This window comes from Penicillium vulpinum (assembly GCF_028829585.1).
Source record: "Penicillium vulpinum strain IBT 29486 chromosome Unknown utg000001l_segment0_segment0, whole genome shotgun sequence".
Lineage (NCBI taxonomy): Eukaryota > Fungi > Ascomycota > Eurotiomycetes > Eurotiales > Aspergillaceae > Penicillium > Penicillium vulpinum.
The window spans coordinates 6,856,920-6,882,781 of NW_026643241.1; the positions used below are offsets into that span (position 1 = coordinate 6,856,920).

General features: G+C 49.0%; 9 protein-coding genes across 9 annotated transcripts; 6 read left to right on the plus strand and 3 right to left on the minus strand.

Annotated features, from left to right (window-relative positions):
• Positions 1 to 62: 62 nt before the first annotated feature.
• Positions 63 to 1,307, plus strand: N7479_002456 (mRNA guanylyltransferase; the record flags this gene model as incomplete). The annotated part of the gene is made up of 1 exon (XM_057250153.1): positions 63 to 1,307. The coding sequence occupies one exon, from the start codon at positions 63 to 65 to the stop codon at positions 1,305 to 1,307; it is 1,245 nt and encodes a 414-aa protein (XP_057114585.1).
• A 429-nt stretch (positions 1,308 to 1,736) lies between these two features.
• On the plus strand, positions 1,737 to 3,686 carry N7479_002457 (NuA4 histone acetyltransferase complex catalytic subunit ESA1; the record flags this gene model as incomplete). The annotated part of the gene is made up of 6 exons (XM_057250154.1): positions 1,737 to 1,819; positions 1,906 to 1,933; positions 2,040 to 2,104; positions 2,168 to 2,202; positions 2,266 to 3,452; positions 3,528 to 3,686. The coding sequence occupies 6 exons, from the start codon at positions 1,737 to 1,739 to the stop codon at positions 3,684 to 3,686; spliced, it is 1,557 nt and encodes a 518-aa protein (XP_057114586.1).
• A 1,665-nt stretch (positions 3,687 to 5,351) lies between these two features.
• N7479_002458 (F0F1 ATP synthase subunit f) lies at positions 5,352 to 11,070 on the minus strand (the record flags this gene model as incomplete). Its single annotated transcript, XM_057250155.1, has 12 exons — positions 5,352 to 6,226; positions 6,286 to 7,105; positions 7,174 to 8,633; positions 8,693 to 8,860; positions 8,909 to 9,164; positions 9,216 to 9,487; positions 9,761 to 9,930; positions 9,982 to 10,096; positions 10,453 to 10,518; positions 10,578 to 10,731; positions 10,875 to 10,889; positions 10,960 to 11,070. 12 exons carry the CDS (start codon positions 11,068 to 11,070, stop codon positions 5,352 to 5,354), a joined length of 4,482 nt encoding a protein of 1,493 aa, XP_057114587.1.
• A 228-nt stretch (positions 11,071 to 11,298) lies between these two features.
• Positions 11,299 to 12,084, plus strand: N7479_002459 (ETC complex I subunit; the record flags this gene model as incomplete). Its single annotated transcript, XM_057250156.1, has 3 exons — positions 11,299 to 11,537; positions 11,600 to 11,710; positions 11,775 to 12,084. The coding sequence occupies 3 exons, from the start codon at positions 11,299 to 11,301 to the stop codon at positions 12,082 to 12,084; spliced, it is 660 nt and encodes a 219-aa protein (XP_057114588.1).
• Positions 12,085 to 13,377: 1,293 nt separating this feature from the next.
• Positions 13,378 to 14,437, plus strand: N7479_002460 (deoxyhypusine monooxygenase; the record flags this gene model as incomplete). Its single annotated transcript, XM_057250157.1, has 2 exons — positions 13,378 to 13,847; positions 13,915 to 14,437. The coding sequence occupies 2 exons, from the start codon at positions 13,378 to 13,380 to the stop codon at positions 14,435 to 14,437; spliced, it is 993 nt and encodes a 330-aa protein (XP_057114589.1).
• Positions 14,438 to 14,569: 132 nt separating this feature from the next.
• N7479_002461 (DNA-directed RNA polymerase I core subunit RPA12) lies at positions 14,570 to 15,072 on the minus strand (the record flags this gene model as incomplete). The annotated part of the gene is made up of 3 exons (XM_057250158.1): positions 14,570 to 14,588; positions 14,654 to 14,885; positions 14,958 to 15,072. 3 exons carry the CDS (start codon positions 15,070 to 15,072, stop codon positions 14,570 to 14,572), a joined length of 366 nt encoding a protein of 121 aa, XP_057114590.1.
• Positions 15,073 to 15,423: 351 nt separating this feature from the next.
• On the plus strand, positions 15,424 to 20,936 carry N7479_002462 (putative sister chromatid cohesion protein Mis4; the record flags this gene model as incomplete). The annotated part of the gene is made up of 4 exons (XM_057250159.1): positions 15,424 to 15,583; positions 15,645 to 15,834; positions 15,887 to 16,023; positions 16,081 to 20,936. 4 exons carry the CDS (start codon positions 15,424 to 15,426, stop codon positions 20,934 to 20,936), a joined length of 5,343 nt encoding a protein of 1,780 aa, XP_057114591.1.
• A 577-nt stretch (positions 20,937 to 21,513) lies between these two features.
• N7479_002463 (putative NADH-ubiquinone oxidoreductase 64 kDa subunit) lies at positions 21,514 to 23,815 on the plus strand (the record flags this gene model as incomplete). Its single annotated transcript, XM_057250160.1, has 5 exons — positions 21,514 to 22,327; positions 22,386 to 22,726; positions 22,787 to 22,937; positions 22,999 to 23,730; positions 23,799 to 23,815. The coding sequence occupies 5 exons, from the start codon at positions 21,514 to 21,516 to the stop codon at positions 23,813 to 23,815; spliced, it is 2,055 nt and encodes a 684-aa protein (XP_057114592.1).
• Positions 23,816 to 24,366: 551 nt separating this feature from the next.
• On the minus strand, positions 24,367 to 25,627 carry N7479_002464 (glucose-induced degradation complex GID8; the record flags this gene model as incomplete). Its single annotated transcript, XM_057250161.1, has 4 exons — positions 24,367 to 24,876; positions 25,098 to 25,293; positions 25,481 to 25,560; positions 25,613 to 25,627. The coding sequence occupies 4 exons, from the start codon at positions 25,625 to 25,627 to the stop codon at positions 24,367 to 24,369; spliced, it is 801 nt and encodes a 266-aa protein (XP_057114593.1).
• Positions 25,628 to 25,862: the final 235 nt, after the last annotated feature.

The window sequence follows — 25,862 nt, forward strand, 5'->3', positions numbered from 1 at the left end:
CAGGCTCATTTCTAGGTTTCTTGTACCATAAAACCCGCCTTCTGCGCCTTCGATACTTCACAATGAGCCACCCTGTCCCCAGTCTAGACACGATAGGCATCAAAGCCGACCATGACCTAGCTGATCAATTTCGCCGCGAAGTCGCCAAACTCCTCGGGCGCAACAATCTCAACTTCCCTGGAGCACAACCGGTCAGCTTCTCGTCGCGACACCTCAGTGAGCTGCAGCGGGAGGACTACTTCGTCTGCGAAAAGACCGACGGCATCCGTTGCCTGATGTACTTTGCGCGCGGAGATCCTGACTCCAACTCGCCGGAGATTCACTACCTGATCGATCGCAAGAACGATTACCGTTACGTACCAGGCCTACATTTCCCCCTACCGAATGACGAAAGTTTTCAGGGATACCATGTCGACACCCTGGTTGACGGCGAGCTTGTCAATGATACCTACGAGGATGGAACCACCCAGCTGAAATATCTGGTTTTTGACTGCCTGGTGCTAGACGGACAAAGCTTGATGCACCGTACCCTGGATAAGCGGCTGGCGTATTTCAAGGAAAAGGTGCTCAGGCCATACAATGCCATGTACCGCAAATTCCCGGAGGAGAAAGCCCACCGCCCCTTTGCAGTCGAAGACAAATCCACGCAATTCAGTTACGGCATTGAGATGATGTTCCGCGAAATTATCCCCAAAGTCAAGCGCATTCACGGTAACGACGGTCTCATCTTTACTTGCCGCAGCACTCCGTACCGCATCGGCACCGACGAACACATCCTCAAATGGAAGCCACCTCAAGAGAACACCGTTGATTTCCGTATGCGTCTCGAGTTTCCGACTCTGGAGCCAGATACTGAGGATGAGGCTGAGGGTATCACCCAACCCTACGTGGACTACGACGCTATCCCTACCTGCCACCTGTTCGTCATGCTCAATGCTGGCGAGTACCGTCTTTTTGGAGAGATGTTTCTTGAGCCGAAGGAATGGGAAGATCTCAAGGCTATGCGCATTCCTCTTGATGACACTATCGTTGAATGTGCCAAAGATAATGAAGGACGCTGGCGCTTCCATCGTCTTCGTGATGACAAGAACGATGCAAATCACATCTCCACTGTTGAAAAAGTTCTTGAAAGTATCGAGGACCGTGTAACCGAAGAAGATCTCATCCGCCTTGCTCCCATCATCAAAACAGCTTGGAAGCAGCGCCAGCATAACATGGCTGCCGGGGATGAGGAGAAAAAACGGAGAGCCCAGGCTATGCCACCATCTGCGAATGCGAATGGTGTTAAGCGAAAGTTCGAAGGGTGATGAGAAAAATGTATAGCCTTTTTGGCTCAGACATATGCCTTCTTTCTCAGCTGCTCTTCGTCTCCGATTCATTGCAAAGGCGCTTGGCGTTGGTTTGGGCTTTGTATTTCTAAAAGATCATGGCATGGCAGCATGGAAGGGGATGTAAATCCCGAAAACAGGGGACGGTGTTTATGGCATTATCATTTGGATTTTTTCAAGAAATGAAAAAGATTTACCCTCTTGTAATGTACTCTTTTAAATCCTCAACACGAAAATATATCGAAGTTATGTATAGCACCATCCAGATGCGGAACAGCTTACGTAACAATCTCCCAGTTTGCTCCCTTTCCCGCATCATTTCCCCATCACCAAATGACCATAGTATCTGTTCGATTTTATCATTCCCATCTCTGATATTGCTTCAGTCCCTACTGCCAGTCCAACAAGATGGGCGTCCGAGATTCCCACGGGGAGATGACGGGGACGCCCGATCCCGTTGACAAGGGGTTCGCCACACTCAACACCATCAGGTATGTCGCTTTTTATATCTAAAATAATTAGCCTTCGGGTTTTTATGTCTACTTTTATCGGTCGCAAATGCTAAATATCCTGATAGAATCGGTGTGAAGGCCATGGTGCAGAAGGTTCGTTTTGACCTTGTGATCGCAAATTCTGGCGATCGTATCACGTGCTTATCAATCAGCGCGGTCAACCCTCAAGTTGAGCTCTGATACTGACTATTCTGTGTAGGATGGAGAACTGCGAAAAGCTGAGATTCTATCAATTAGGCAGCGGAAGGATGGCCCTTCGTTTTAGTATGTTTGCCTCTGTTCATACCACGTCTGTGCTTTCCGAATTGGTGCTGATATAGATCCTAGCGTACACTATGTCGATTTTAACAAGCGTCTTGATGGTAAGTTCCCACTCCAGCAAGTGCATTGATTCGCTTTGGAATTTCCCTGACTTGAATTTCTAGAATGGGTTGCATCTTCTCGCATCGATCTATCTCAAGAAGTTGAATGGCCCCAGCCAGAAAAGGCTGATAAGAAGAAGACCGCTGCTGCCAGCAAAGCTGCGCCCAGCAAGAATGTGACTGCAAATAAGCGTGCCCGGGCTGACAGCCGTGATTTGTCACAAACACCCGATATCCTGGGCGGCAAGAACCTGAATGTCGGCAAGATATCACGGCCCTCGAAAGCTGGAGGCAAAGAAAACCTCGGTGCTGACACACCTGGAGGAGACACATCGATGTTCCCATCCGAGGCTGTGTCAACAGTTGGCACGCCTAAGGCTACTGAATTAGAAGACTTCGAGATGGCAGATGCCGCAGCAGAAAGCAAATCGGTAAAAGAAGATCAAGTCCAAACGGCAACAGGCGAGGTGATTACACGTGGGGAGGAAATTGAGCGACTCCGCACAGGCGGTAGTATGACACAGAACCCGACGGAGATCCATCGCGTGCGAAACTTGACTCGCCTTCAGATGGGCAGGTACGACGTCGAGCCGTGGTACTTCTCACCCTACCCGGATTCCTTCTCGGACGTCGACCTAGTCTACATCGACGAATTCTGCCTCAGTTACTTCGACAATAAGCGTGCGTTCGAGCGCCATCGCGCCAAATGCACATTGACACACCCACCCGGTAACGAGATCTACCGTGACGACTATATCTCCTTCTTTGAAGTCGACGGCCGTCGTCAGCGCACCTGGTGCCGTAACCTGTGTCTCCTGAGTAAGCTCTTCCTCGACCACAAAACGCTTTACTACGACGTCGACCCGTTCCTGTTCTACTGCATGACCACGCGCGACGAGACAGGCTGCCATTTCGTCGGCTACTTCTCTAAGGAGAAGGATTCCGCTGAAGGGTATAACCTGGCATGTATTATGACTTTGCCGCAATACCAGCGCCGAGGTTTCGGCCGCCTGCTCATCTCGTTCAGCTATGAGCTCAGCAAGCGAGAAGGAAAGCTCGGTTCCCCTGAGAAGCCACTCAGTGATTTGGGTCTACTTGGTTATCGACAGTACTGGCGCGAGACGCTAGTGGAGTTACTGATGGAGCCAAACCGAGAAGCCATGAGCGAGAACGAGCTCGCAGTGCTCACGTCGATGACTGAGAAGGATGTCCACGAGACTCTAGTTGTATTCAACATGCTTCGATACCATGTAAGTTTAATTTCCTACGTGTGCACTGCACCGCAGCATATACAATACTGTACGGTTTACTAACTGTCTTTGCAGAAGGGTAATTGGGTCATTGTGCTCACGGACCATGTTGTGGAGGAGCATGAAAAGCGTCTCAAGAAAGAGGAGATCAAGGGTGCACGCAAAATTGATCCTGCCCGTCTCCAGTGGAAACCTCCTGTCTTTGCTGCTTCCAGCCGGACCTGGAACTGGTGATGGGAGGTTTTCTGCGAGCTGTTTTTAATATGCGTGGTTATCTATGTAATGGATGTTGGGGCTTGTTTTCGGGGCGTTATGAATGTCAAAACTATGGTGTCCCCACACTTGGTGGTATCACAGGTGCCACCATATCTGTGTTGACTCGGTTGTTTTGGCATTACGGTTGATGTGGTCGGCGTACTCGAGGGGCAAGGGCGTTTATCTTGAGCCTTATAAGGGCTTTCCTCGGTTGATACCTATCATTTGTGTAAATTATTTAACTATCCTCTATCTTCTGCTTATGCTTCTGGGCCTTCTTTAATTGTAATCATTTGATTTCTCAGAACTCAATACCTAATATCACTGCCACAATACCTCACAATAGTCCCGTCGTAGGGCCGAGTATCCCATCTTAGCTATAGCATAAATATTTCCCCCCAGCTTCCAAAAAAAAAGCCCCACAACCCCCCGGTGGTTATCTATTGCCAGTCGCTGGCAGCATCTTTGTATATGGTGCTACTTCTCCCGTAGATACGTCAACGGGCTAGCAATACTCCAGCAAGTCCAAGAACTTTGCTCGCCATTGATTATAGCCCGGCTACAGGCTCGTTCCAAATAGATGACCCCCTGTGCCTTTCGAGTTTGCTGGATTTGTGTGCAGAAATCGGCAAACGGCGGGATTTAGGGTAGGATTTCGGCGATTTCATAGGCATAATAGTTCGGCATTGTGCATAGAAGGATTCGAAGGAATAGGGTACCAAAATGCAGGCTCTAGGGCGTGTTCAGTTCGTATCTTCTCGTCACGGTCTCGAATGCGCGCTTCATATTGTGTGATCTGTAATACATCATTAGCCTATGGCCTAAACAAAGCATTTCTCGAGCTCTTGGTGTGATCCGAGGCAACATCTTTAGTTGGGCAAGTTTTGCTGTCATAAATGCTGGTTCTCAGGTCGCAACACTTAGAAAGCAGGATGGTTGGGATTTGGCGGGGAGTTGACGGATGAAAGTGTGATATGGACAATGTCATCACCTCCCGGATGGATATGGTTGAGATTAAACACTATGGAATTAGTAGATTGACCGAGAGTACCTATTTTGGGAGATGAAGGTTATTGAATTTGTTACGAGAGCCGACGGACCACACAGCAGCAAGCCATTTTTTTACCTATCGTAAGAGCTAGAATTTACATTTATAATGGACCAAGAACTTGAAATTTTGTAACAATGGAATTCTCTTAATAAGTGTCGGTGCGGGTTTGACTGAATACTCGGCAACATGAGGCAATGTGATACTGCTAGGTCGGAACAAGCATGCACCACTCGGGCAATGATCACGCAAACAGGACGTTGAATTGGTAGACGGTGATCATCTACACATCAAAAGCCAAAAGAGAGGCCGTAGGTCCTGAATGGGCCGGGGGAGGAGACACATAGGTGGGAAAACGAAAATCACAAATACATGAGAAACGCGAATGCGTGAAGGGTGTAGAGGAAGGATCTGGATCATGAGCCCAACTTCAAAAAAGAGCAACGAAGTGGACAGTGGCAACAAGAGTCAGAAAACAGATGTTGATTAGGAGTTGGCGAGAACGATCCCGAATTCTCGTCTCCCAGGCATATGAATCAAAAGAAAATACCGAAAACGCTGTGAGAGTGACCATATGCTCGCAAGACCGAAACTTCTTAACGAGAAGTGGGGGGTTCGGGGCTCCAGCCCGAGCGCTGACGGGGTTGCTGTCGTGGGGTGGTGTTGGAGGTAGACTTCTTAGAGCTACCACCAGAAACATCACCGGGTTTGTTGTTGATCCCCTTGCGAGGTCTGGCATTTATGTTTGGGTTGTTATTGCGGCCTCGAGTCGGGCCAGCCTTGCGTTGAATGAGGACAGGCTTGGGTTCAGAGCCACCTGGAAGCAGAACCGAAGTGCGAGTATTGCCATGGTTATCCCGATCATTGTGTCCAACCACGAAGGGCTGAATACTCTGTGCCTGCACTGGCTTGAAATTCTTGCCGCGGGATCGCTCTGACGGACGAGCTGCACTCCAAGAATTTTGGGGTGCCATATTCGGCACGCGAACAGCAGGGAGAGATCCAGGTTCGCGGTCTTCGAACATCTCATCCTGTTCATTGACTTGTCGAACGGCGAAATCACCATCACCAGTTTGAGAGTCAATCTTGGTCTGGGGGATAGAGACTGAAACAGGGGCAATATGAACAGGAAGAGGTTCCTTGGTAGCTGATGTCACGGCCAAAGCACTTTTCTTCTGCGTAGGGGTAGTCTTCCCGAAGAGGCCGTTAATCTTGTCCTGCCACGAAAGCGCAGTCGAAGGAGGGGCCGTGTTACGTGGTGGCGCAGCTGCCATTGAAGCAAAAGTTGGTGGAGGTGCCGGGGCACCAATGGCCTTGGGGGGAAGTTTGACGACCGGCTTGGGGGCCTTCGGAGCGGGAAGGTTGACGTGGGGCCGGCTCGAGTCTCCAGAATAGACGGGGTGGCTTGTAACTTCTTCGGGGGAGGCGGCGAAGGACTGCTGCGCTCCTTCTCGACGACCTGGCGCTTCGACTGTTCAGATGCAGGAGGGAAAAACCGGGAGCTGCGAGTAGAAATATTGCCGGCCGGACGAACACCGATGTCAGTCACGTTGAGTCCATCAATAGGAGTATCGAGACTGGTAAGAGGATTGGATTGCTGATTTGCGGCCGCCTTGGCTTTGGCTTTGGCGATATCTTCCTCATTGGTGACCACCCTTTCGGTGACCTGGGTGACAATTCGTCTGCCATCTTCAGTAGCACGTGTTTTCTTCCAAGTTTCATTGAAGACCATTGCTACGGGTGGCGGGGCTGGGGCTCCGTTCTGTCTGTCGTGAAGTCGCTTCAAAAAGTCTTTCGCGTTCTGTGACTCTTTCTCCAGGGCGTTCTCATGGAAGTTATTCCAATCGCTAACGGCACGAGCACTTCGGTTGCTCGGCGGTCCAATTGGGCTGGGGCGCCCAATAGGGTTGAGGGATTCAAATGAGGGGTGACGTGCCTCAGATGACGGCAAAGCATCGGTTGGCTCCTTAGGAGCAGAAAACTTGGGAGGGGTAGGCATATTTGATGAATCCAAACTAAGTTGGCCTAGAGGGTTTTCACGTGATGCAAAAGTCCCCAAGGGTTGGTCAAAGATGCCGTTACCGAGAGTGGGAGTGCGGTCACTGCCAAACGGTTTCCACAGATTTTTGGCAGATGTGGACGGCACAGCAATGTTGGGGTGAGACCACGGTGAAGTTGAAGCTAAATTGCCTTGCCACTGAGTACCGTGCTCGTCGAGCTTTGGATCAGATGCCTTGCTCTGGGCGGGTGAGTGAGGTTCAGTCTTGAGGTGGGATGAAGTAGATGTAGGTGCAGAGTCACGATGGGGTTCTTGGTGGGGTGATGAGACGCGTCGGTTGAGATGTTTGCTCTCAGATGAGCGGTCATGCGCACCAACGAGTTTCTTGACAGAGTCGGGATGATGCACTTTCATCATACCATACTGTTTCGGTTCCCGGTTGGGTTCTGGAACAGGAGGCTTTGGTGGTGAAGAAATGGAATGAAGGGGTTGATGTGGAAGTTGGGAAGGGGTTTGGGGAGGATGAAGAGAGTGAGAGTGAGGGTGAGGTTGAGATTGAGGTTGAGGTAGAAGAGAGGGGGGTTGCGCGTTTCCGTGGTTTTCTTTTCTGGCGCAGGACCCATCGCTGCGAGACGCTGCCTAATCCTCTCCTTTTTAGCTGCTTCCTCTTTCTCCTCTTGCTCAATTTTTCGTTGTCTCGCCTCTAGACGTTTTTCCTTCATAATACGCTCTTGCAGAGCAACAGGGTCCTCCTGAGGTTCTTGAGGAACCTGAGGAACTGTAGCCTGTGTCTCCACAAGAGACATACCTATATCAACAGCCGGACGAGCTGTACCGTTTGGACCAGACAGAGGCATTTCGTCTTTGCCATGTTGCTGCTCGTGGCCCACTATTGCTGAATCACCCAGGCCATTCACTTGAGAACCTCTTCGGGCATCATTGTATCTCTGAGGAGCATCAAAGCGGCCAACTGACATCTTACGGCCAAATCCTCCGCTTCCTCCGCTCACGTTTGATGATGTGCGACGACGACCTCCCCACCCCATACCCTCCTGGTGACTAGATCTGTGCGTTTGGAATGCAGCAGATGGCTCTGCCGGTCCACTTGGATGGTCGTTTGGCCTCTGCAAAACCGCAGGAGCACGGGGGTGTTGGTCATGACGCCAAGATCCTCTCCTGGTTTCTGCCACCGGCTCGTACTGGGAAGACCGAGGGTTGAAAAGCTGAGGCAAATCTGACTGATCTTTCCATGCACGGTTAAAATCATCCGCTGCAATCTCCTTGGGTGGCATTGTCATTGTGGCGTGGTGGCCGTCATCCCTCTGGGGGTATCTCATGGGCATGCGCTGTTGGTGAGGCTGAACTGGAGCAATGACTGGAGACACTCTTTCGACGGGAGGCAGGGCGGCCCAAGGAGACTTGGAGGGTGGTGCTGGGCTTGTGGAGCTAGATGGAACTTTGTCATTTGTGCCGTTAGAAGAAGCACTTGCAGTTCTCGCTTGCCGTTCAGCGTTCGCTCCAACTTTAAGTACCATAGCACGAGACCCCATTGATACAGCCGGCTTCGGTACAACCTTAGGAAGCTCCTTCATGATGCTTGGCTCTACAGGCGGTAGCTCTTTGGGCTCCTTAGGCTCCTTGGGCTCCCGATGACTAGGAGCCAGCGGAGGTTCAGTGTGAGGTTGAGTGAGATTGACCTTAGTTCCATCTGTCCATTCAATCGTCTCAGGCGCCCAATCATCTTCATCGTCATCAATATCCGCCCACTTTGCTTCGGAGCTAACAGCCCCATCTTCTTGAATACGCGAAGTCATGTGAATTCCGTATTGTTGTTTCAGTTCTTCATCGGTCAAGTGTTTCGGAGGAGCGGGCACAACAGCTAGATAGATATCAATGTCAGTTTCAACAATTCCACGACATCGCATGACCAATACATACGCCTGTTTTTATTCCACACTTGATTTGGATCAGGCCCTGATCCACCAGGCTTGCCTCCACCTGCTCCGGTCTTCGAAAAGGAATCACGCATGCCGAGTGTTGTCTTCGCAACCAAGCGCGGACGGGAGCTTGGCTGTGGGGTACCGAGTGGTGTTGTAGAGGTTGGCACTAAACAAGTTAGAACTAACTATAGGAAACGATTGACACAGAACATACCTTTCTCGGGCACCTTGGGTGGTGTTGGAGCCCCCGGGACCTTGTTTACCGAGAACTTGGCAAATGAGACTGGCTTGAATCCTGCTGGTTTTTTGACTGAGCCAATATGAGTATGATTCTTGCCATCTGACCGGCTCGCATCCGACTCCGAACCACCTTGTGATGCTGTGTCCTCTCCGCCGTCCGATGCCGAGGCTAGTCCATTAAGTTCAAGAACTCGCGTCGCAACTACTCCAGCACCCTGCTTCGACGTTTCCTGCCCCAATATCAGCAAGTGCTTTGGATCGCACCCAGAGGCTATTCTCACCATCGTCGAGCCTCCAGCGTCCTTATCGCCGGCAATTCTTCCTTCCCGTGAATCAAGAGTGTTCGTTTTCTCATGGTTTTGCTGATCATTCAAGTTTGAGTTCTTCGATGTAGCGGTGTTCATTGCGATATGTTCGGTCTTCCCTGCGTCCCCTCCAGCAGATAGTTTGTCGTTAGTGCTCGCAGGAACGTCGGAAGGCGAAGGCTCGCCGCCCGACAGGGTCTGATCTACCACATCGCGGTTGCTCTGCTCTGCCATAACAATACTCGATTCTGTTCCATGTGGTAATTGCGACCACGTAAGCCAAGTGCCCTGACAGCGGGGAGATAGATCCGGGCACGTAATAGGCAGTCGCAGATCAAACATGCCAGATTCCCAAGAAGACATACCTATCGTCAGATACCAAGGATCGCCACAGTTGCACTGGTTCCTTGACTGGTTGCACCCTGAATATTTGGGATATCACAACCAGGGATGGGATCGGTCAACTCTCTTGGAAGTTGATGAGAAAGCCCGTGTTGGGTTGGGCTCGCTGTGGAGAGCACGATCGCGGAATCGATAGGCGCGTGGTGTCTTGGGAAATCCGCAGCCCAAGAGGTCCCAGAGAGGGATTATGGCAAAGGGGGAGGGAGTATGCGTAAGGACGGTTGATGATACAAAGATAGGGAGGATGATACGAGATTCAAGAGTCAACTCGGGTTGAAGCTGAGGGTCGCTGCTTTCGGTTTAGCGTGGCCCGTACGAAAGTTGTGAGGTCTGCCCACACACCTTTTGAATCTCCTCGAAAGCCCTAGTTTTTCGATGTTTGATCAATTTAAGCAGTGGCTTTGTTGGATGCTGTCGTTGCTTGCAACTCAGAATTCCCGGGGATTTCTTGACATCTGGTGTGAAGTTGGTATGTGATGGGAAACCCCCGTGGAAAGAGCCCGTCACTCAAAGCTTCTATGTAATATGTATACTTCAAACAAATCTACTGCAACTACAACAAAATGACAAAGGATAGTTAATCTGAATATTGAAACAGTGAGGTTCTAAATTTCTCGCCAAAACCTCAGTTTTCCCTTGCATTAGGACAGAGGATCCAGTATATACATCAATCCTCCACCTATTTGATGGAAAGAGAAAGCTTAGTGGGGGTGGTTCTTGTGGTGACCTAGTCAAAACAATAAAGTCAGTGAAATCCCAGCTAATAAAAAAAAAAGGTATATAAGCAGTTTGATAACCGGAAAACACATACGCAGGTGGAAGTAGTATTCCATGCTGTAACCCAAAATCAGGATACCGCCAATAGCGTGGATAAGGGCTGCATCGACATCAGTATTTATATCAATACAAGGGGACAGACAGCTAATGAATACGTACGAACACCGGAGGCGTTCTTGCCATTGAAGTAGCGAGCCTGGTAACGACCGATGAGGCCGGTAGGCTTGACAGCAGCTGCAGGGCCACGGGGAAGACCAGCGTAGAAAGTCACAACACGCTCCATGCGAGCAGCATCCTGGGCGGCACCAATGGCCTTGAGCGAGAATATGTCAGTTATGAAGGCAAAAGGACGGCGACATTTTAAATCAAATCGCGGACTCCACGAAAAACGGGTTCGGAGCGGGACGGGTGGAAGGGATGCACTAAGTCGAAGGTGGCAGCGCATGGATAACTCACGTTAGGGGAGGCGACCTGGAAGGACAATTAGCATCATCTAAGGAGTGCAGTGACTACAGATAGTCATGAGTGAGGCTATTCTTACCTTGGGGGGAATCAAGGTCGAGAGACCTCGGCGGGCAATGTAGCTCATCTTGTCTAGGCTGAATGGGGTCAGAAATTGGTCGTAATGAATAGAGCGGCTCTCAATGATCATTTGCAGGGCGGTAGAGACGTGGACTTACGTTGATTCGCAGCGCAAGTGAACCAAAGAAAGCTGATGGAGGAGGAAGGAGGAACAAACCGAGCCCTGCGGGTGTTCGGCTTGCCAAGCCCGGCTAAACCCGATTCGGTGGTGTCGTGACCTGCCTGCAATTCGCAACCAAACCACACTTAAAGGGAGTACTCACTGGCAACGACCATTCCCCGCATCCAAACAGACACAATGTCACTTTTCAGAATCGGGGGTGCTGCTAGCCTTCGGGTCAGCCGACTTGCTGCGCCTGTTAATGCCCGCTTCGTCTCCGTCAATGCCCCCAAGGCTGTTCCTTCCGTGAAGACGACCACTTCGGATGCTCCCACCACGCCTCCCAAAGACAGCTCCTTGATCACCAAGGAGACCCCCTCCGAAGCCCTGGCCCGTCACCAGCCGGACTATGAGGCCACCATTGACCATGGCACTTCGTACGACATTCCCCTTTGGTTCCGTCGCAGATCCTTTCACTAACTCGTTGGGTTCAATTAAGGCAATTCTCCCCAGTGCCCAAACGCGTGATGGATGGTAGTGAGCCCGGTAACACTCTCCCCGCAGCCGTTCTCTCCGGAGCCCCTACCGATCTCCAGGCCCGCACTGTCCGGTACGTTGTACAAATTTCAAGCCGTATCGCCTAGCTTCCACACACTAACTAATGACTCTCACAGTATCTACCGGCCTACCAAGGCTGCAACACAGTCCGGCACCTGGCACCAGCACCACTGGCGCATGGATTGGGATATCTTGCAGCGGGGTCACCGCTGGGAGAACTCGCTCATGGGCTGGCAGTCGTCTGCCGATTGCATGCAGGGCACTAACCTGAAGTTCAAGTCGAAGGAAGACGCAATCGATTTTGCCCAGAAGCAGGGTTACGAATACTTTGTTCAGGAACCGAATGAGCGCCGTTTCGTGCCCAAGTCTTATGCCAACAACTTCGTTCACGAACCCAAGAAGATCAGACATATCAAGACCAAATGATTTGACTTCGCGCTGTATTATGTACATATTTGCCAGTTTACCACTCGAACTCGATTTCAATTTTTTTCATCCATTCTAATATATATTATCTCTAAACGTCGTAAGTTAGGGCTAACGACTACCAGTCAACTACCAGGAGTAAACGGAAAGGAACAGAAAGCAATTCCGCCTCTGTGTGGCGATTTATTATTTTTTGGAAATGTCTGCACATGCATATATATCCCTTGTCTCTTTGTAAAATCTTGTGTTTAAATCAAAGTGCTCTTAGGTATAACTAACCGGCATTACGATGCACGCCCCTTGCTAATTTTATGATATCGACTATACGGAACCTTCAAACTTCATTTGGATACCAGCATCTCAAATACGTGAGGGCATAAAACCAAAATGAGAGTCTCTTGATGTACAAAATAGGGCTTTCAGCCAAAGAACAGATTTAGTCCACTAGCCCTCCCTAGGGGTAGCATTGTACTGTGAGATGGGCGTAAATGAATAAGGGTCTTTCTACATGGTCTATATATTGCAAGATCATTACTTACTCCAATTTTTAGTTTTATTCTATAGCATTGAACAAAGTTGCATATATAGGAAAGCTTATCAACCGATCCTTGTAGCTCCAACTATCTAGTATTTCTCAAGACAGCTTTGTTCGGATGTCGACGTGATTTCCATAGTACCATGCAGCCACTGTGGCTGCACGGGCATGTTCTATGCGAGCAAGAATGTGCTAAGAGCTATTAAGTATAAGGCTAACTTTGGTTCTGCGATACTTCAAACTGGTCTATTCAAGTCTCTGTTCTGTTATTAACTGTATGTTTTGGAACCTCTGGGTGTCTTGTAATATGTGTATAACAAGTATGAGAACAAGTATGTATTTCATCGCATAAATATTGTTTTCGAAGCTCAAGCATTCCACAGATACATAGTGTGCAGAAGGAAGATCCGTGCAGTAAGTTAAAAAAAAATCTATATATATCTTCGACGATCAGCGTTCCCACCTACAAGAACCCGCATACTCAACCCTCAAACCTACAAAAATACATGATCATGAACTGCAAGGGTAGTACCTAGGTATAATCTACAATTACCAATGAATTATGGCTTATGGCTTAGGCTTACACCGGAAGCATTGTAGACAATAACGTACGAGCAAGAAATCCACGCGCAGGCAGCTAAAGCCTGAATGGGCCCCGCCACCCCCCACTCTAAAAATTGATAAGATCAAAAAAGATCAAGAACTTTTCTTTTCCACCTTTATACTCCCGACATCTCCCTCTGGAAACACCCCTCAAAATGGGTTCCGAAATAGATAATACCGTCCCTACTCTCCGCAAGGTCCTGGTCTCCGAAACCGAGCCACTTGCTCGCCGCTTCCGCGCTCTTTTCTCCCTTAAACACCTGGCCTGCCTACAGCCCACCACAGACCAGACCCTCCCCGCCATCGAAGCGATCGCCGCAGGTTTCGTGTCGCCCTCAGCTCTGCTCAAGCATGAGCTTGCCTACTGCCTCGGCCAAACCAAAAATTTCGAATCTGTCGCATACCTGCAACATGTTCTGAAGGATACCGAGGAGGATGCGATGTGTCGCCATGAGGCTGCCGAGGCGCTGGGTGCTCTTGGATACCCAGATAGCTTGGAAATCCTCAAGAGATTGAGGGATGATACAAAGGAACTGGATATCGTCCGGGAAACTTGCGACATTGCTGTGGACCGAATTATGTGGGAGAACTCAGAAGAACGCAAGGCAGAGAAATTGAAGCCTAGGTACGATTCTCGCGCGAGATTATATACGAAGAAGAGAAGTGCTAACATTGAGATCTTTAATTTACAGTGATTTCACCTCTATTGACCCTGCTCCACCCATGCCCCTAGAGGCCAGCGCCGAACCCTGCATCCCCGACCTGGAAAAGACACTGCTTGACACAAAGCTCCCTCTGTTCCAAAGATACCGTGCGATGTTCGGTCTGCGCGACCTTGCCTCGCCCCCAGATCTCCCCACAGCTGTCGACGCCGTCAATGCGCTGGCTAAGGGCCTCAAGGACCCCTCTGCTCTATTCCGCCATGAGGTTGCCTTTGTGTTCGGACAACTCTGTCACCCTGCCTCGATCCCTAGTCTCACAGCCTCGCTGAGTGACCTGTCGGAAGTAGGAATGGTGCGGCACGAAGCGGCGGAGGCCCTTGGCAGCCTGGGCGAGGAGGAGGGTGTGGAGGAGACTTTGAGGAAATTCTTGAATGACCCCGATCAGGTGGTCAGGGACAGTGTCATTGTTGCTCTTGACATGGCAGAATTTGAGAAGAATGGCGAAACCCAATATGCACTGATCCCAGATAGCGCTGCACCCATTGCTGCATGATGGATATCCTGCAAAAAAAGAAAATTGTCTCGTGACGGTCGTGATTTTAATACTCTTGTCCCGCTAGTTATACAGCCTTTCTCCAAAAATAGACCTTTCCCCACATCATTTGTACAATCCAAGTTTTCAAGATTAATTGTTGGAGGTTTCTCTGTTGAAATAATCAGTATTCGTTGGGCAAGCATAATTAAATGCTTTCGGGGAGGACGGGCATACTTGAATCCGCAGACACATCTGTAGAACACGGTACTTCCTTCATCGGCACTGCGAAGTTGCACTGTAGTGTAGAACATCTGCTTCCTCCCACAGTCGTTACATGTACGATCAATAATAGCCTCAGTCTTCCGGTCCTCTGCTGACAGGGTCTGGACTGCGGATCGTTTGGCTCTCAGTGCTGAGGGGAATGCGGAAGGCTTGGATTCGGATACGGTTGTTTGGGGGATTGTATCTATAAACTAAAGATTAGCAATGAATCGGCAGGCAGCGTAACAGAAATGACAAAGGTTTTTTGTTCACTCACCTTTGTTCCGAGTGCCGCAGACATCACAGTGCAGAATCGCATCTGCATTGCCAGTAGATTCTCGTAGGAGATTACCGCAATCTGTGCAGAAAATTAAGGAACCGATGACAGACATGTTGACGAATGTAAAATGAACTTCACGATCTGAAAGCTGCAAAATACTAAGGGTGCAAGCAAAGTGACAACGAATCGGGTCTTATGCAGCAAATAACCTATGCAACTTTTTTTTGACGCACGAGCCTCCATATAGGCGGTCACACGCGGCAATAGGGGTGCCGTCACCCATACGGAATTCATGAACTCATTTGGTCGTAGCTCAGCTCATTTTCTTTGAGATTCTGAGTTTTTTTTATATTACTTAAATGATCTAGGGATGTCATAAGGCGCCTGCCTTATTTGCCATGTCTCTACCAGGAGCATGTCAACCTTGTGACTCGCGCCTACCTCTTTTGACTTAACTGCGACCATGGACCAGAATGGACGACCCGCCGTCCAGGTGGTCATCAATGGCCATGATCAGATGCCACCATATGCCTCCAATATGCAATTTCAGAATCAAAGGCCGTTATCTGTGGATGAAGCACTACAGTACTCATCCATGTCAAGCGCGCCTGTCTTTGGCCTTGGTTCGTCTGTTCTCTTTCTTTCTTCAATTCTGCTCAATTTACTGACGACTTATATGCATAGACTGTATCCTACGTCCCGATGTTGGCCGGCCCTCAAATACCACTTCTATAAACCATGTCCTCCAAGAAGGCCGCAAAACACTGGGTGAACTCGATATGGAGATGCAATCTGGACGGGACGAGTCTAGTCGTTTAGAAACGTCTCGAGAATATATTCAACAGTTGCTGGATGGAGACCAGCTGACAGAATTGTAAGAAAACCTGAAGTCTTTTAAGCGCAATCAACTCATTTGGATTTCGTAGCAAATTCAAGCTTCCTCAGATTCCTCCCCGAAGTCAACAGTTACATCCAAACGACCCTGATGGTGCTACTTCTGGTAGCAATAGCCTTGGTTCCTTCGCACGGATGATGCTTAACTCAACGGATATTGCTTTCAGATGTAAGCCCCAAGATACCACGGCTGTTTGTACATAGTCAATTGACTGACCGGCCGCAGACCCCGAAGCACCCTCAAAGACAAAGCCCGAAAAGCAAGACCCCATCCCGAAGACGGCCGCTTCATTGAATCAGCGCGCATATGCTGCGAACAAATCGCACTCGGCATCTTTCTCAGCCTCTTTTGAACAGAATCGTCCTCCTACATCGACCCAACTGTCCGTGGTTATTCCAGTCAAGCCTGTACCCCAACACAGCGATTACGCGGATGCGAAGAAGCTCCAATCAAAAACCCATGGACAAGACGCTATGGCGGCAGTACGACTCAAAGACCAGAAGGAGGAAGCAGATGCAGCCTTGCAAAAGCTTCAAGATCTTCTTCATGAAGTTTTTGAAGTAGAAGATCAAATCGAACCCGATACTTCAACTCCCCCAACTTCCAACACACCGAATCCCATTTTCATGAACCCGACATCTTTAGAGGTGCATGGGTTGATACTATCTTCTGATGCTCACACTCGTCTTCAGAAAGCCCTTCGGAAAGTTGCAGGGTTTGACCGACTCCAGGACATACCATCTGATTATCTCAACCGCATTCAAAAATTATGCGAAAAGCCAATCATTGCTGCACAATCTCTTGACATAAGCTTAGTTGATCCATCCAGTGACCCTGAGTCCCAGGAGTGGCTGGGTAAGATCGAGGACGTGTTGAACGCACTCTTTGCAATCGGAACGCTGCTGCAGACGATGTCTGGACGTCAGACGGAGCGAGAACTTTGTCCAGAAGATCTCATCGAGGCAATTCCTACAGTTCTCAACCAAATTTTTGACCATTGCATTATTCCTGCAGTGGAATCGCGTCCTGGCGGCAAAGACAGCCAGTACTTCCAATTCTTCTCGGCTCAGAAACGGATCATTGGAACTCTTGTTCACCAGAGCAAGAAAGTTCTCACCCTTTTTGCAGACTTTTTGTCTCGCATTGATGTCTCTGAGGGGACTATCACGGCTGCCGAATTCTTTGCCGCAAAGCTAATATTTGTGGAAAATGCGCACAATGACAAAGACTCCGCTTTAGGATATCAGAAGTATGAGCCTGCGAGGCGTGGTGCAATGGATGTGCTTGCAAAGGTATTTTCCAAATACCCTGAGCAGCGGCCGTTCATTCTGGATGAGATTCTGGTCTCATTGGAGAAACTGCCCACAACACGTCAGAATGCCCGACAGTTCAAAGTTGCAGATGGAAAAAACATCCAACTACTCACCGCACTAGTGCTGCAGCTTGTCCAGACAACTGCGTTGGAAACACCTTCGCGATCGAAGGTCAAACGTCGAATCAAAGCACAACCCGATGAGGATGACGATGAGCTTATGGGAGATGGTGAGGACCATGTCAATGGTGAGTCTGATGATGACAAGTCATATGAATCGTTGGAACGCCTAGCGAACAAGGCCAACCGACTCTACGACAATGCCATGCGCTCCGCACAATACATTGTGAACTTTATCGTTCAGCGTGCTATGAACTCGACGAAAACCGGTGACCAGCCATACCGGAATATTCTGGATCTCTTCACTCAGGATCTGATCAATGTACTAGGCTCGGCTGATTGGCCGGCTGCAGAACTGCTTCTCCGGATCCTGGCCTTGCGCATGATTCAAATCACCGACCAAGATAAAAGTGCGGCGACTGCGAAGAGCATGGCACTTGAGCTTCTTGGCTGGATGGGTTCTGCTATCTCAGACCTGATAGCAACCGCTCAACACATGCTCCCAGCTTTGGAAGATTCAGAGAGTGAATTGACTGATTACCTTAAACAACAATTTGAGGAATTTTCTTCTGGCGCACTGCATCATCAAGACCTCATCACCCCAACGGGTCCGTATAGGATAGCACTGGAGCATCTTTTGCAAGACAAGAATTCCGACAATTGGCAACTGACCAGCGCGCGTGGTTACTACTTGGCTCAATGGGCCAAAACAGCCTGCGCCCTATACTACAACCCCGAGGATCAGGAAGAAATTGCACACGACGAGGTGACTGATGATTTGGTAACTCTTCTAACAAGATCCTTCTCAGATCCACGCTGGCTGGAGACCCATAAAGAATTCGATAAAATTCCAAACGTGCACGGCAAATTTGCCTATATCCTCACCGTCTTGAATTCCAACTTCGGCAAAGCATTCGACACTATTCTCAAAGTCCTTTTGGCCTCTTTTCTTGGTGACTCGGCTAAGGTTCGCAGCCGCAGCTTGAAGAGTGTCATCTACATGCTCGAGAAAGACCCGAACCTTCTTGACAGAGATCCTTCGGTTTTGCGCGTAATACACCGGTGTACGACAGATGCCTCACCCATGGTTCGAGACTCTGCATTACAGTTGATCGGACAATGCATTAGTTTGAAGCCTAAACTCGAAGAAGAAGGATGTCGAAGCATTTTGGCCTGTGCAATCGATCAAACAGCTGGTGTTCGGAAACGCTGCATCGGGCTTTTGAAGGAACTTTACCACAAGACGACTCGGAAGGAGTTGAAACTGGCCATTCTCGACAGTTTCCTTCAACGCACAGGTGATCTTGAGGAAAGCGTGGCATATTTAGCTCGCCAAACCTTTGAAGAAATATGGCTGGTTCCATTCCACGAATCCATTGATTCCCCATCCGAAGGGCCAAAACTTAAAATGGCTCTCGGAGAGCAGGTAGGCCTTATTGTTGGCCTGACTGAGCGCAGTGAAACTGCTCTGGAGTCTCTCAGTGTCTGTCTGAAAGCGGTCCTTTCGGACAAATCCAAGTCCGCGGCATTGAACTTCAAAGTTTGTAAGGCGATGGTGTCTACCATGTTCCAGAGACTGGTGGAGGATTCAGATGGATCCAGCAAGGAATTCCAGCAAGCTCTTTTACAGACGATCACCGTCTTTGCCAAGTCGAATGCGAAACTGTTTACACCGGATCAACTGGAGGCCCTGCATCCTTACATCGGACACCTTTCTACCGCAGATGATCTTTTTATATTCCGATCGGTTGTGGTTATCTATCGCTGTGTCTTGCCATTTTTGTCCTCGGCCCACAATACTCTTCTGAAGGAAGTGCAGAATGACCTTTTCAAGAGTGTTGCCAAGCTCGCTCGCTCGGAGTTGAACGAAGTCATGGCTTGTTTGTGGACTATCAACGGTGTTTTGCAAAATACGAACAGACTGGTGAAGTTGACAGTTTCAGTATTGAAACCATTGCAACAGTATAAGAGTGTTGATCTCTCCTCTACTACACATGCTGCAATCCTGGCCCGTACTAAGAGTTATATTCGTATTGCAGGTTGTGTTGGGCGGCATTGCGATCTTGAAAAGTATACATCTCACTTCAAGAGTGAATTCCCTACCTGGGCCGGTGGCTCAGTTGCGGGGCTGATGGTTGACTCCATCATCCCCTTCACTGCATCAAATTCACCCTTTGATCTGCGAGTCATGGCCCTCGAAAGCCTGGGATCTATATGTCAGTCCTGGCCTGGCCAATTCGGCAGAGAACGCACACGACAGACTTTCGCCCAGGCCTTCAAGGAAGATGCCCCAAGCCTACAAAACATCGTTCTCCGATCATTTGCAGATTTCTTTGCCATCCATGAAGGCAAGTCTGAAAAGGCTGTGATGCCAGCTGCAGAAGCGGCTAGTCAGGAGGATACCACTAGATTGGGCGGTTCTTTGAGAGCTAGCGACAACGATGGCGCTGCTGCTTTGATCGCCCAAAATTTTCTTTCAAACATGCTTCAGGTGGCACAATCGCGCCAGGATACTTATTCACTGACTGCCATCGAACTGATTGCAAGTATCAATAGACAGGGCTTAGTGCACCCAAAAGAATGTGCGGGCGTTCTCGTCTCTCTAGAGACTTCTACGGTGCCTGCAATCGCGAAAATCGCGTTCGACACTCACAAAATGCTCCACCAGCAGTACGAATCCATGTTTGAGCGAGAATACATGCGGGCTGTGCAAGAGGCGTTCTATTACCAGCGTGATGTTGTTGGCGACTCCAATGGTGCTAATCCTCGGCCTTATGTCTCGAAGCTCGCGCCGTTGTTTGAGATCGTCAAAATCAGCAACAGCCGATATCAGAAAAAGTTCCTCACGAACCTTTGCTCCAAAATCAACTTCGAACTGAAGAAATTGGATGTTACTGGTAACCCTCCCGAACATCTTCTACTAGCACGCTTCATCTCTCAAAACCTGGCCTATCTTGACTATGGTCAATTGGCTGAAGTGGTGCCAACCATCGCGTGTATGGAGCGTATCGTTTCTTCGACTGGCACTATTATTGCACACGCGATTGAGACAGACATATCTCCCACCCCAATTGGTCCGCCTCAGTTAGATGCTTCAAATGGCATGATGCCAGGGTCTGCGTCTGAGATGCCTCAATCGACAATCACACTGCAGCAAGTCAACCCTGCAAGATTGAGATTATTGGCAACTGCTGCTGCATCACTGTCAATGCTTTGGGAAGCTCGAACTCACCTTCGTCGTCTCTACGGAATCAATGCACACAGCAAAAACAAAGAAGGGAAACCTGCGACGAAGGAGCTTAATAAATCTGCCACCAAGGTGCACGGGGTGACCGGTGACAAGTTTTGGGAAGCCATCGCCAGAAATATGACAGCCCTAGACAGCGAGGAAGCGATGCTTCAAAAATGTCGAGAATTTGCAACCCTACTCTCCATCGATGAGGAGTTCAGAGTGGATGGAGACGAAGATGCAGAAGGGGACAGCCTAGACGCTGTCGGAGATATCGACGAGACAGTGGCTCCTCGGCCCATGAAGCGCAAGAGCTCTGTCTCCAGCTCAAACCTCAGCAAGCGACCTAAGGGTCGGAAGAGTTCAGCCGGAAGGAAGAAGTCTAGCGCCGAGCCGGACGATAATCTGGATTGGGACTGATTTCGCATCATACAGAGGAAATCTTTTTTATTTGCATGTCAAGCGAGGTCGGCGTTTATTTATTTTCTTCTGCACATGAAGCATTCCGCGGGGAATGGCTTTTTATTATTTTATTATTTTATTTTCCAGACCGAAATGGGTGGTTGCTATGTTTATGCTCTTTCATACATGCTCTGAGCTTTTGAGGCTTTCCTCGAGCTCGGCCCGATATCCACTACTATTAGTTACGAGTATATAATAGAACTCCACGGATTCATTTCCATTGGTACCCAAAAAATCACTTATCTAGATATAGTTGTCGGTGAATCTGCAACGGAGCCCGGAGTTGTCGTATGAGTTCGAAGCTTTGATGCCGGGTTCCCGGGTGCTCTTGGCACGTGACAGATATATGATGACGTCGCTGGTCATGGATACCTGCCATATCCTTGTCCTAACCTTTGCGAGATAGACTCTTTTTTGTTTTAGATTGCTTCAAGGTCGCTCGTTATTTGAGTGCACAGGGATAGAACATGAGTTACTGCGTTTCTATTTTCCAACGCTGAATATCCTCTGCACAAGCTCCCTTCCTCTTATGACAATGCTGAACGCGATGCTGCGCCGGAGCCGTGCGGACCGCGCCGCGCTGAAGTCAATGGAATCATTGCCAGGCCGAATTCATGCCACGAAGGCATTGGTTACCTCCCGCCAACCTCTATTCCACTCCTTAAACACTTCTCATCGAAGACCAGCCCCCCAATGCCGAGTCTTGGCACCGGTCTCGATACCGATCCGATTCAAATCAGGAATCGCAGCTAAAATCGAACCTTTGAAACGATCCCGTACTTTGACTGCTATACGCAAGGTCTTTACATACTGCGGATTCTTCATCATTACCACCGGCGCCGTGGTCGTCGCCTTCTTCCTTTACGATGCTAGTACATACCGCGAAGGTGCCAGTGGGAGCGATATCCCGGTCTCGGAATTGGCTCTCAATCCTCGACTCGGAGGCCCCAAGAACTTGCCCATCGCCGATGTGCTGGTTGGTGACTATGACTCCGAGGCTATGCTTAAGCAAAAAGATAAGCCTCGTCTGGTTATTCTGGGAACAGGCTGGGGTAGCATCGCGCTCCTTAAGAACTTGAACCCTGCCGATTACCATGTGACTGTTGTTTCCCCTACTAACTATTTCCTGTTTACTCCTATGTTACCTTCTGGTACGGTTGGAACCTTGGGTCTTCGATCGCTAGTTGAGCCGGTTCGTCGCATTATTGACCAGGTTAATGGCCACTTCCTCAAGGCTTCGGCAATTGATGTCGATTTCTCTTCGAAGCTGGTTGAAGTATCTCAGGTTGGCCAAGATGGTCAGAGAAAGAACTTCTATCTTCCATACGACAAGCTTGTTATCGGAGTCGGTATGTTATGCCAAAGAACAAGCAGGCAAGTAAATATATTGACTCTTCTATGTACTAGGCTGTGTAACAAACCCACACGGTGTGAAAGGCCTTGAAAACTGTAACTTCCTGAAGACGATCGACGATGCTCGTCAAATCAAGAACAAGATTTTAGAAAATATGGAGCTAGCGTGTCTCCCCACCACCTCTGATGAAGAGCGCAGACGCCTACTGTCTTTTGTGGTTTGTGGAGGTGGCCCAACCGGCGTTGAATTCGCTGCCGAGCTGTACGATCTCCTAAATGAAGACCTACTTCATTCTTTCCCTCGCATTGTACGAAACGAGATGTCTGTCCACATCATCCAAAGCCGAAGCCACATCCTGAACACTTACGACGAAGCACTCTCTCAGTATGCCGAGGTATGCTTTCTGCACATCCGAATCACTCTTGGAATTTTTTTTGGTATTGACACCTTGTAGGGTAGATTCACTCGCGATGGCGTTGAGGTTTTGACCAATGCCCGTGTCAGGGAAGTGCGCGGTGATCGGGTTCTTTTCTCCCAGGTGGAAGACGGCAAGACCGTTGTAAAAGAAATCCCAACTGGATTCTGCTTGTGGTCCACTGGAGTTGGTTAGTATATCAACACCATCACTTAATATACTGGATCTAGCAACCACTAACATCTCTTTAGCTCGAGCTGAGATCTCCGAAGTACTCTCCGAAAAGCTGGAAGGTCAAAACAACAAGCACGCTCTCGAAACTGACTCCCATCTCCGCCTGATCGGTGCCCCCTTGGGTGACGTCTACGCAATTGGTGACTGCTCAACAGTCCAGAACAACATTGCAGACAACATCGTAAGGTTCCTCCGCACCGTTGCCTGGGAGAAAGGCCGGGACCCCGAGAAAGTGCAGCTCACTTTCTCTGAATGGACCGAATTCGCCACTCGGGTTAAGAAACGTTTCCCACAAGCCTCGAACCATCTCCGTCGGCTGGATCTGCTCTTCGAGCAGTACGACAAGGACCAATCCGGCACTCTCGACTACGGCGAGCTGTCCGAGCTCCTACATCAGATTGACACCAAGCTCACGTCCCTGCCTGCCACTGCCCAACGCGCTAATCAGCAGGGCGTGTACCTGGGTCGTAAACTGACCAAGATCGCCGCCGCGCTTCCTGGTCTCAGGGCCAATGAGATCGACTACGGTGACCTCGACGAGACTGTCTACAAGGCGTTTAAGTATAGGCACCTCGGCAGCTTGGCGTACATCAGCAACGCTGCTATCTTTGACTTCGGTGGTATGAGCTTTAGTGGCGGTGTCATTGCTATGTATCTTTGGCGTAGTATCTACTTTGCGGAAAGTGTCAGCTTCCGCACGCGGTGTATGCTGGCCATGGACTGGGCTAAGAGAGCGCTCTTTGGAAGAGGTATGTCTTTTAATTTTTCATTGTTCCTCCATCAAGATGCGTACTTTGCTAATTCTTTTATCCTCCAGATCTCATGAGTTTCTAAGCCAACCTTGTGCTCATTTGCGTTCTGTCATTAGTTGATCTAGAGACATTTGTGATTTGATTTTATTTCTGATATTCGGCAGGCAGTGAGTCTGGCTGGGGCTATAGAACTCGTTCATAGATCTTGCTTTTGTTACCTCTTTATTTTATTCGTTTTCATAGCCAAGCTTGATTTGAATTTGTGTGGGACGACTGCTCCACTCGGTTTTGCGCATACTACTCCGTAGTAGTACATGCATTGTTTGTATTCTACTCCGTACTTCGTACCAAAGCCTTATTCAAATATAATTCAAGCATAATCAAGTAATATTATGCTCAAGAACTCTATATGGACCTCGAGAACATACGTGACCAAATTAAGATTAAGAAGCCATTTGTATTGCAAGGGTCGAGACGCCCGTATTGGAGCCAGTGATATACCATCGCCCGAACACCTATGAATATGGATCCAAGACGCCGCGCTAGAAGAGCAAAGACAAAAAAAGAGATTCTGCCGTGACAGGATAAGGAAGTCTGACTGACAATCAAGGCCAGCTTGAGAGGAAGGTTGGATCAAGAGACCATTGGGTCAATATCGCTGTTGTTCGACATCGAAGTGTCACGAATGTTAGTGGAGGAATCATTACTGTTACTTTTGTCTTGAGAATCGCCGACCAAGCCAATGTCCAGAGTATCTGGGATGTCTTTTTTGGCCTCTCGTGCCTTTTGCTCGGCGTACGCCCGGGTCTTCACAAGATTGCGCAGCCGGGCCTCTTTACGAGCACCCTGGTTCTGCAGAATTGCCTCGTTCACTCGGGTTGCGATTTCTTTACGAAGCGCAGGGTCCAGGAGCGACGCAAGCGAGGGAGCCAATTTATCACTGGGGAAAATCAAAAGGGCAAGCGTCCGCTCGAGATCCGAGAGGAACTCAGGGTTTGTAGGGGCGCGCGGTGCAAGCTGTGCCGTCGCAAAATCCAGGGCAGGAGTAATATCGCTACCAGGGGTGTCCATGCAGATTCGGATCAACTCAACTAGCTGCAGGCGCAGGAGAGCGAAGTGTAATGATGGGTCTTCGTCAAGGATCTATTGAAATGTTGTTAGCCATGGCACTCGACATGAAATGTGTGATATGCTGGTAATATTCAATATTTGGGAGTTGCTCATATTAAGGACTGAAGATGTTTGTTTTTCTGCAAATGTCCCCGAAGGGAGTTTAAGAGTGGTGCATGAAACTTGGTAAAATCATAGCAAGAAATGGGGCCAAGGGATGTGAAATAAGCGACGGTGAGAGTAAAAAGTCTTACCTGAGGGTTCAATTCATTGATCCTTTCAACGGCCGCCTGGATGTCACCAGAGTGAATCGCAGTGCGAATTTCAACCCGCTCTTGGATAGCTTCAAGATCTGTTCTTAATTGGATGTTGGCCTCCAATGCGAATTTCTTCGCTGCAGCGGGATAACCGTTAGTGATGAGGTAATCCATGACCAAATAATTGATATCACTGCATTATAATTGTCAGTAACCATTGATTCAACGGATGAATGAAAATTTTGCAGTGGTGACGTGAATCAGAAGGATAAGTCAAATTTGTTTTTCCTCACATGTTTTCAGAGAGATTCCCAACTTAATTTCAAGAACATCATGTCACGGCAGTGGGCAGGTGGGGGTGTAAAAAAGAGGTAACTCACGTCTTTGATGGCTTGACCTCCTCGAGCTTCCGCTCGAAGTGATGCCAAGTAGGCGTCGCAGTCGAGGGAGTACGAGACATCTGCATAGTGTTAAAAGGCCAGCAACCCCGGGTGTCAAGCCGAGAAGCATACAAGATTAGCAGACATTATGAACTGGATGGCCAGTCTAGGATATAATCTGAAGCTATCCGTAAAACTCGAAGGCAATCCGAGAGACGACGGCCATGGGGAAAGGCAAATCGCTTTGTGGGGAAAGGCAAATCGCTTTGTGGGAAAAGGCCGGGTTGGATGCGAAAGAGAAAAGGAATTGAAAAGCTCGCGGCGGAAGAAGTAGCTTAAGCGAAATAATGCGCTAAACCCGAATAGAATGCTTAATAAGTAG